This window comes from Cryptomeria japonica, chromosome 1, assembly GCF_030272615.1.
Source record: "Cryptomeria japonica chromosome 1, Sugi_1.0, whole genome shotgun sequence".
NCBI lineage: Eukaryota > Viridiplantae > Streptophyta > Pinopsida > Cupressales > Cupressaceae > Cryptomeria > Cryptomeria japonica.
Window position 1 is genome coordinate 521317382 of NC_081405.1, and position 10939 is coordinate 521328320.

At 37.5% G+C, this 10939-nt stretch overlaps 1 protein-coding gene across 1 annotated transcript; it reads right to left on the reverse strand.

Moving 5' to 3' along the window:
* Nucleotides 1–4919: 4919 nt before the first annotated feature.
* On the reverse strand, nucleotides 4920–9532 carry LOC131059992 (auxin-responsive protein IAA27). The gene is made up of 5 exons (XM_057993070.2): nucleotides 8414–9532; nucleotides 6360–6586; nucleotides 6120–6261; nucleotides 5945–6006; nucleotides 4920–5666 (listed from the first exon to the last, which is right to left on the reverse strand). Exons 1-5 carry the CDS (start codon nucleotides 9052–9054, stop codon nucleotides 5629–5631), a joined length of 1110 nt encoding a protein of 369 aa, XP_057849053.1. The 5' UTR covers nucleotides 9055–9532; the 3' UTR covers nucleotides 4920–5628.
* Between the last annotated feature and the right edge of the window lie 1407 nt (nucleotides 9533–10939).

Consider the following 10939-nt stretch of genomic DNA (forward strand, 5'->3'; position numbering starts at 1 on the left):
TTCATGGCATCTTTTACATCTTATATGTGTTCTTAATGATCCTTGTCTAATATTTATTTCTTATATGTGTTCTTAATGATCCTTGTCTAATATTTATGGCTCTTTATCTTTCATTTGTCTACATTAGGAGTAACATTAAGGTCATTGCCTTTCCTTTATTATAAGTGCTTTCATGCTTACATTTCATCTATGTTCTCACATGTTTATTGTATGATGCTATCATATACCATGTTTGCATATGCTTCATCACAAGTGTTTTTTCCTCCTCACATTACCTAATTGAAGTGGGCCATATATATCACAATCCTTTAGTGTGTTATCCCTATTCCTCACATCACCTAATTGACGTGGGCCATATATATCACAATCCTTTAGTGTGTTATCCTTATGTTCAATGCAAATCACCTAATTGAAGTGGGCCATATATATCACATTCCTTTAGTGTGTTATCCCTATTCCTCACATCACCTAATTGACGTGGGCCATATATATCACAATCCTTTAGTGTGTTATCCTTATGTTCAATGCAAATCACCTAATTGAAGTGGGCCATATATATCACATTCCTTTAGTCTGTTATCCCTATGTTCAAGGGAGCTTGTCAATCTCTATGCATGGTTAGAGCCTTTTTACATTTTCACTTAAGAATCTTTTACCGTTCTCTTAGCTTCAATTGTTCCCAAGGATATTCAATTTTAAAAATTAATGTTTATTTTTAATGTGGCAAATGTTTTTATTTTAAAATTTACATAATTTTTTTGGGAGTAATTATCTACATGCTTGATGCCACATTATATACTTGTTAAATTTTTTATTTGATTGCTTATTTTACTTTGAAATGCATCCACCACGCAATTTGCATGCACATAAAAGTGGAGACAAACTTCGTCTTATTTAGGGAGAAACATTGATTAATATGCTCAACTCTAGTCATTGGAGTTGACTCAACATGGTGAAATATCATACACCTAGCAACCTCATGGAACCTTTTTTTTTAAGGTAGGCTGCATATTGGTAGCAAAATATTTGTGAGATGCAAAATGGGTGTGAAATTCTTGGTGAGCCTATGTTAAAGATTAAATGAATTTGAAGTCAAGGTTTGATTTATTGAAGTCAATATATTTTTGAATTTTAATAATATGAGATGAAAACTTGTGTATAATAGATATAATATTATTTCATAGTTTATATTATTAATTAAAAAAGTGGTTGGCTATTATTGTGTAATAAGATAATTAATCTACACGACACTTAAACTTGTGTCCGTTCAACTCATGACATTCCCATGTCATATGATACCACCATTCATCCCCAAAAGCACCCAATATCAATTTCCAATATACAAACTTGACCCATGTCATTTATATACCTTCATAATTTTTATTCAAATTTAAATTTTCATCCCCATATTCCCCTAATTCTAAACCTTAGTGAATGCTCCTCTAATGAAGGATTATCTAATTACACATTATAAACAAATCCCTTCTACATTATTTACACATTATAAACAAATCCCTTCTACATTATTTACACATTATAAACAAATCCCTTCTACATTATTTAATTTGCACATTTCCCACAATTCGTGCCCATCCTTGCCAAAAATATGATAGTTTTTTTTTCTTTAATCTAAAGTCAATGTTCCTGTGAGGAAGGGTTATCTAGTCAAATGTTCCTCTCGGAAAGGATTATCTACTTTACGCATTCCAAAACAAATAATATCCTTTGTTTATTATTTAATTTGCACACTTACAAAAAAAAATTGCCCCCTAATGAATAAAGGGGAGGGCCCACTAGTTTTATATTACTAAATTCAATTCTTAAACCTTAAGTTTCAGGTCTAAATCATCCATAATGCTTTTGTTAATGTCCTAAATACTTTGAAAACAATTATAAACCTATTATAACAAGTGTATATCATGCTTTATTCATATCTTTAATTCTCAAAGGTTACATCAACTATTAAATCGCCCCCAATTATTGGATCCTCTCACCTAATCAACGGCAGATACCTGGGCCTTGCAGATTACCGTGGACCCAGGAACATGGCAAGAATCTTATATTAATTAAAACTACTATCACAAAATTTAAATACCCCACTTGCACATAATTACTATATGTTTTTGTCGTAATTATTGAACGTAAGAGGATAAGCTCTGCAGTGTGGAAAGCTGTAGTTGGAGATTGTCCCCTCTTAAGTTACAGGTCAATTAATGTTGCACATGGAGGACAGGAACCAGACCCACTTGTTAGACACTGTGGAGCCCATTAATAATCCTCGCTTTGGACTTTTGATACAAAAGAAACAGAAACAGACAGAGACCGTGTAAATCTTTATAATTGCGTGTTCTATATGACTGGATCCTCACATCGATCGTTGGAACATAGTGCTTGACATAAGTTTTCCACACTCCAGGAAAGTAAAAGATGTATGATTGCTTTTGGTTTTTGGTTTTAACTCTATTTTGCAAACGATGTATGATAAACCACTTTTTTGATCGTTCGATGATTTCAGAACAATGATCCATCATCGCCAAGAAAATAATTTATTTTAAATAAACTAATCTATTAGTGATTTGAGCTTCTGGATTTGACTCTCTTATGTTTTTTTTCATCAAAAACTCAAATCACAATAGATCCTATGGGCTGTCGAAATCTAACAATGATGCAAACAAAATTCACAGTTTTTTCTAAGAAATTTCATTCAATTTCAGACTAGACAGCTCATACCTATTAGTAAAGGAGTTTTTCTTATCTGTCATCTCAGATATTCAATTTAATGGACTCTGTAAACATTCTTGTTAATGCCATATGCTTTATCGTGATCCACAATGACAGCAATGAGTTTTACTCCCTAAGGTTGTAAAATCCATGCCACGCCTGAGAATATCTTTCTGGCGTTTTTTAAATTCATTTGTGGACAAAGCATGCGCCTGCAAAACAGTCAAGTCATGGAAGGGATGTTGCCTTTTTCAAGCTAGGTACCTAGAGGCTAAAGCATAGGCCCAAAGAAAGACAGCATCAATTAGTCACACGGGTATCCATGTGGACCACACACTTTTCAATCACCAGCCTAGGCTTTGACGAAAAGCCTCGAGAATTTGACAAATGGATGGTCAAAAAGTAAACCCTGTTGAATTGGTGTACTTTGTGGGAATATAGCTTTCTCTATGCCATTTTCAGTGTTAAGAACATTGTATTCTCGAACGAGGAGCAATTGTCGACTAGTTCAAAGAGAAAAGTGTGGACCGAAAGGAAGCTTAGTATACATTGTGATCTGGGACAAAAAGCAAATCTGGACTAACAATACAAATCAAGTAAAGAGGTGTGGTAGGAAAGAGAGCCCGGATACAAGAAAACTCGAGTGACAGTCAGTAACGGGGCCACATTTGTTGATTGAAGACCATTAGCATGGGACCTATTGGCACTCGCATGGAATATGCCTGTACATTCACATCAATTTTGACAAGTTTGAAAGATCGGGTCAGATGGTTTCATATCAATCACACTGATCAAATGTCAGATGATTTCACATCAATCATTCTAAACCCCACAATGCCCATCTTTTTTATCGATTAGTAGGCTCTACCTATCCTCAAGAATATGGCATATCTATCCTCAATGATAAGATCAATATCCATATGTGGAGAACGCACAGAAAAGCCAGATTCGTGAATATTTCCCAAGCACCTGCTTAAGAGAAAGTACTAAACGGCCAGACTAACACTTGGAATAGATACAAGGGATAGAAAATTCAAAATTGCAAATACTAGGTCATTTGCATTGCACTAACAGAGTTGAAACAAGACCCCACGTTACATTCATGGTTGTTTGCATATGATAACAACAGGTATAAAACAACAACACCTAAAAACCATGGCTGTTTTCCCACCAACAATGGATGAATATAATCACCACACCTGCAAACAAAAAAGCATGGCTATTGCATAACATTGGATTGAAATAACCCCATCCTGCATGCATTCTTGATGTTTGCATGACAGTGGATAGAAAAAAAGCCCATCCTGCATATATGAGTTTGAATAACAATGGAAAGAAAAAAAACCCACAACGCTTACATGGTATTTTGCTTAACAATAGTTTAAGACAACCAGATCCTGCATACGTGGTTGTTTGCATTAATACAACATACCGGACCCTGCATAAAATGTTTTCTGCATGAATTAGGCAAAAGCAGACCCACATGAATAATTGATTGCATGACAGTTATTAGAATTTTTTATAAAAGCGATACAGACAAGACTAACAACCATGTTTCATCACCAGGCTAGTGAAATGCCTATCAATTTTAGTTTCAGCTAAGAAATGTTAAACCTTGTACATGAACCTTTGGTTATGCTGGAACTTTTAGGGAAATGCATTGACCTAATCATCAATCAGTAATCAATCTATTGGTGAAATCATCTATGGATGTCTGGTAGATCATTACAAAATAGAAATTACGCTTTTGTGTATTCCATCAAAGAGAACCCTGGAAAAGCACAATGAAAAATAGATACCAGACAGGTGAAATGCACTACACTTCAAAAGGCAAAACAGTTATCTTATGCATGTTTCATCACTGGTCTAGTGAAATGCCTATTAATTTTAGTTTCACCTGTGAAAATGTTAGATTCTTGCACATTAACCTCGCTTATGCTGGAAATTTGAAGAGATGCATTGATCTCATCCAATAATCTATTGGTTTTGTAATCATCTATGGGTGTCCGATAGATCATTAGACCATTGTAATTACATTCATGTATTCCATCAATAGAGCCCTGGAAGTGCACAATTCAACTATAGATACCAGAAGGTGAAATGCACTGAACTTTAAAGAGGCAAGAAACTTTTCCTTACATAGAACATACTAATATTATAGAAAAATAAAACATCATACAGATACTTGAGTCTATAAATCCAATAAACTGGCAAACCTTAGTATTCATCCTAATCTAAAACTACTATAGCGACAAGTTCCATAGATGTGACTCGTTACTCGTATGGGAGGAAATCCAGTAGCAAACAAGGCATCTACTTTCAGGTCTTGAGAGTCAATTGCCTCCCATAAACTTCAAAAAATCATACAATTTGCAACACTGCACTGTTTAATGTTAATATCTCCTACACTGTAACCATGCTCTGATCTGACTCAATTTAGTTAAGCCACTTTATAGACAGCCAGATCTGCAATAAACATATGCTTACAAGGTGATAGAAATCACGTTGAGAAAAGTTGAACCAAAAGTGAAATAAATCCCAGCAGACCCAAACCATTCTTTTGATAGGTAACCTCACCTTGAGAATACTGCCTTTCAGAACACACAAGACCTGCTTCTGACCTGTGCATACCATCTAGTTATTTGTGCCCTCTTTAATAACTTCCAGAGAAAAACCAACTCCAATAGGCGACCATTCACAACAAACTTTCTGTCTACTGAGGTCACTATGGCTGACGTAAGCTTGTAACCATGATCAGACCAACACAACTGTTATCAATCAATATTTCGTGTTCTTACTGTGAATTCAAAAGAAACTTACTCTGCTTCCTCCATAAACTGCAAACATCCATGAACTCAAGCCAAGCCATATCCCCACGGAGACCAGAAAGCAGGTCCTGCTAGAGCATTAGCTCCTATTTTTACATTTTTCCATGGCCCTGGGTGCTGCAAACCATTCAACAAACGAACACAGTAAAATTATTTAGAGCACCAAAGAGGTAAAACCAACAACACCTGTATCTATGGTTGACGAAAATATATTTTTAGTCAAATATATATGCAAATAAATTTGCCACTTTATTTCAAACAAATTTCTCAGAGACTGTATATCAAATCCAGTACAATGCTAATTTGCTTCAGCTATCATTAAGATAATTTGACACGTGACAGTAGAGATAGAATGATGCATAACATTGAACCTAGACAAAAACTTGCTCACATACCAAGGCCAATTGCTTCTGAGCCTTTCATTATTCGAAGTCTCTTGCAAGAATCAACAAACATCCTGCAGTGCCATCAAAGTTGCAATTAGCAAGAGTCAACAACCACCATATGAAATAACAGAATATAAATCCATCAAGAAATAAAGGAATCAATTAATGCTTCAAGAAATCTTACTCCCAGGGAACATCACCAACAAGCATCCAGTCACCATCCTTGTCCTCATAAGTTAGTACATATTCCGACCCGTGGAGCAAGTCCATCAACTTGCTCTCACTCAAGCCATCCCTCCCAGGAATGCCATGAGAACCACACTGACCTGAACCAATCAACCAAAAGAACATTTTGTTATCACAATCGCAATATGTGAAGACAACTAGATTATATTTGTAAATTGGGATACAAGGTAAAACTCACCTATTGTAAAACAGCTGAACATTTTCTCCAACGCAGAGGAGAGCTCCTGGTATCTGCTATACAGTTTCAAATCAACCTTCCTTAAGTATGGAGCTCCATCCATACTGACCTTTACATATAATGCATTTGGTCCAGACTTTCCTTCACCCTCTTCTGCGGGCTTTGGATTTGCTGCAAGGGTTTTACACCGGAAGGATCGCACAGGTGGCCAACCTACAACCTGCTGTCTGAAAAACAACTCAACCAGAATCTATTCTCAGTAACCATATTAAGGGATAGGAATGTAGAGGCGAACCAATGCAATTGCAGTAGCCAAAATTAAGGCACCCTCAATATGTGAGTTGTGAGTCACAAAACCTTTGCAAATAAGCAACTTCCAGAAGCAACAATTGTGGTTTTAATAAGGTTGAACAAGCAAACCCAAGTTGAATTAGGCTTAAAATTAAATATATAATATCCAGCACGGAAAGTCTTTTTTTTCCAGTTCAAACAGTTCCAAGAGAATTGTTTAAGAAGCAAAAACACATGTTAACATCGAACCGCATCAAAAAGGAACACTTTTATAAGAATACTAAGAACGATATAAAGCATAGAATATAGGCTGCAAAGGAAGAAGAAAGCTTTACCCAAATATTTCATAAAATTTACAGGAAATATATCTCTACAAACGAAGGCGCTCTCCACAACACAATTTTTTTAAAGATGATTTACAGATGAGCAGCCTAAACTTCACTAATGTGCTCAAAAGACGAAATTATATGGGCTGCTGAGTTAAATTATTGGTAAAATGATTGACACAAAAAATTGATAAGTTAAAGGACCATTTCAAGTCATGGAGGAAAAATATAAAGATCAACTAGCCAATGCATTAACCTGTGATTACCAGTCAGCAAATAGATCAGATCAATACAATCTAGAGTAAACTATCCAATTGTGTATCCCGGACCATTTCAAGTCATGGAGGAAGGATATAAAGATCAACTAGCCAATGCATTAACCTGTGATTACCAGTCAGCAAATAGATCAGATCAATACAATCTATAGAGTGAACTATCCACTTGTGTATCCCTGCACTCCTGCAGAATTTTACATGAGAAAAGGCAATCCCTTTGTGTGCTTAAAAAAAAAGAAAAATCTTCCTCTCTTATTACGTAACTGTCTCTAAGTATAACAGACTAGCACACAGAGAGGATTTGAAAAATAACTTTGTCCACCCTAGCAGATCGGATATGAATCATATCTTGTACACCCGAGTAGATTTCTAGGCACAATTTTAAATAACACAAGTATGCCACTTTTGATATTATGGAATCAACTCTTCTCTAGCCAACCTACCACCGCAAATCTGGTCATCAAACGGGGTTTGCAAGGGCCAGATATGCCTTGGATCATCCTGTTTGCAGCTTTAGTCCCCAGCAGAAAGATGTGGGCAGAGGGTCAACATTCTTAATCTTAACGTGCTAAGCAATGCATTTGATGAAACCACAAAGATATTTTTCTGTTGCTGTACGGAATATGCCTGAGCCAAGGGACATGAGGTGTTACCACAGGTCAACGGTAGATAGTAAATCATAAAATACCATCACAGATTTGGATTTGAGTTGCAAAGTACAATTTTAGTGTAGAGATGAGACTTTTTTAGCTAGATCAGACAGATAAGGCTCAATACTAAGGTTTTTCTTAAGCTGGAACAGTTCAGAAAGAGATCTTGCACCAGGTCAATGAAGTAAAATCGCAGGCCGGTAAAAAAGTTTGCGAAGGACCAGTACTAGCGATTTGTGCCAAACTTGGAGCAATGGATCTGCCCTATTGAAGAGATGTTACTATTAGCCTCAAAAACGGAAATATGGGTGTTTTGGAATGCAACCAAACTAAAAACTAAGAACCCAAGTTTGAACCTACATCTACAGAATTCAAAATGGTCGGCAAGTGAAATATTGGAGTTCAACAATCATTTAAAGCTACACGAAGCCACTAACAGAATAATACAAATGGGTTCCGAAAAATAAGTCATGAGTAAATTTGAAGACGAAAGAGAACCAGAAAAAACTTACTTGGATGCAGGCGGCTCAGCTGCAGAAGAAGCTTGACCCTGCTGCGTAGCCCTCTCCTTACACTGTCCCGCCCCTTCCTTTGACGAAGATACTTCATTCATAACACATTTCCCATTCATGCTAACCCCTCCAGCTGGAGACACTCTAGCAGAAACATACCCTGAATCACTCTGCCACGCAGGAGCCGATCCCTTAGGGGACGTCAATTGAGATTGAAATTTCGTCACGTCGGATGACGCCGCCGATCCGCCACCGGGCAGTGCCACCACGGGCGGTTTTACTGGCGGGAAGACCCAATTCCCTGAGCCGCCAGAAAAGGGGTTCCTTTTCTCCATGGCCTCAGAAAACCCCCTCTTCTTCACCTGAAAGTTACCAGGCTGCTGCCAGTAAGGGTATTTCTCCATTGCAGGACACTCCTCAGCTGTAGACGGAAACAGATTTTTCTCCACCATAGCCGAAGCCGCCGGCCGCCTAGGGCTGAGAAGGCAAAGCTCCGAAGTGGCGGAGGACGAGGAGTTCTCATCGTTTGCCGCCGCGGGCAACGGGCCACAACATCTAGTACTCTCTCGTACGGGCGAGCGCGCCCCGGGGAGGCCGAGGCGGAGCTCTGTCTCTTTCAGATTCTGCTCTTCTGTAGTCATTGCAATCCCACAAAACGTCCACCAAAAAAATAATCAAATCTTAGCCACTCCTTTCACCCGCCCCTGCAATCACCCTTTATCTCTCAAATCTTCGCCACGAATCACAACATATAACAAAAATCAAAACCAAAACCCCACCACAGCTGCCTTATACTCTGGTCCCCCTTTGATAAACAAAATCGATCGAATCTAAGCCAAATCCGCCATATCTCTCAGCAAATCTCAAAGCTATCATACATCATACCTTACACCACGGCCCAAACACCACCACTAGGGCCCCTCCATGAGCTCTTGACATGGAAAATCTGCAGAGGCACACGCCACTTTTGATCCAGACTAACAAAACAATCCACAAACCTCAAACAAACAATACTAATCTTTCTTTCCCCACCAAAATTTCCCTTCCCTTCCTTCACTTTCAAACCCTTAATCCCCAAAACTCTGCCCTTGAACAGCTCTATGTAGCATCTCCCTCTGCATTTCTTCACTGAGCTTTTTATCTCCTTCCTTTACCGGCGGCGGCCGCTGCTCCGGCCACGCTAATCTCGATTATGATCCACAGAATCCGACGGTCAGGATCGTTTCCGTAAGTATTAATTAGTATTTGATTGCGTTTAAGAGGGGACAGGTGGGGCCAGAAGAGGGTATTGATTGGAGACAGGGGGCCGGCCGGCTTTGCGGAGCTGCCGGAATACGATAGTAACGCGTAACTGATTTTCCCGTGATGACGTGGCACAGTCTCGTGGTTTGAGGATTGGAATTCGTTTAGTGGATGCTCACGTCATCATTTCTCTGTCGGGAAATTTGATAGAATGCAGGGAATCCCGGGGCTGTTGGTCATGTGAATGGATCGATGCATGCATGAACATGCCTGTCGCTTATGCTATGTATGTCTATTTATTTTATTTTTTTTATCTTTAATTGTGGATTAGTTTTATTTATGTATGTATGATTGTAGTTTTAGTAGGCGCCACGTGTCAGTAACCCTTTATTTGCCCCACGTTTCAGTTGAATTATTATTTTTTTAATGTTTTTTTTCTAAACATGCTTCATCATTCCTTAAGAGATATTTATTCCCTTTTCAACTTTTTCGCTAAATAGGTATCAGACATTTAAATCCGCACTTGTAAAGAAATTAATTAAATATTATATTCCCTGCAAATTGTTCTGATGCATGATTACGTAATCACTGCTTTTTAATATCTGGAAATAAATTGTTTAGTTCTGTCACAAAGTAGAATGGTCTCCTTGGGGATTTAGGCAATCTTGGCTAAGCAAGTTTCTTAAAGAGAGACATAAAAAATTTGAGAGTATAATAGTAAATTTCTATTATATTCTTAGGATATTTGATCAATTATAAAAAATAGTTAATCCGTATGAGCAGCACATAGTTGGTTAAGGGTTTTGGGTTCTTCTCGTATAGGTCTTGATGTTGATTCTCGCTAGTGAGATTAAATCGGTGTATCGATGTGTGGGGTTTGTAAGCAACTATGCACATTTCTAAAGGATTAGTCTTGCCATTGGCACCCAACTTGGCAAAAAAAAGTGAGCCCAAGGCAAGGTCTAGTGGGAATTGTTGGGATGAGTTGCAGGGATATGTTTATAGCAAACGGAAAAAAAAATAGTTATAACTAATTAAATTAGATGGGGAATTATTGGTAAGAGAGTTTTACAATCTATAATATTGTTTGTTGATATCAAGGTTTCGCAATTCAAATCGTTATTAGTCTGATGATGGGTCATGAAGTATGATCTAAAACATTCATGCAAAAACTCTCTCACAATTGAATTTAGAAATAGTAGCAAGTAGCATTTGCATTATATTGTGCCTAGCAATTATGTTAATAGGATGAAATGTGATAATAATATGTCTAGAAAAAAAACC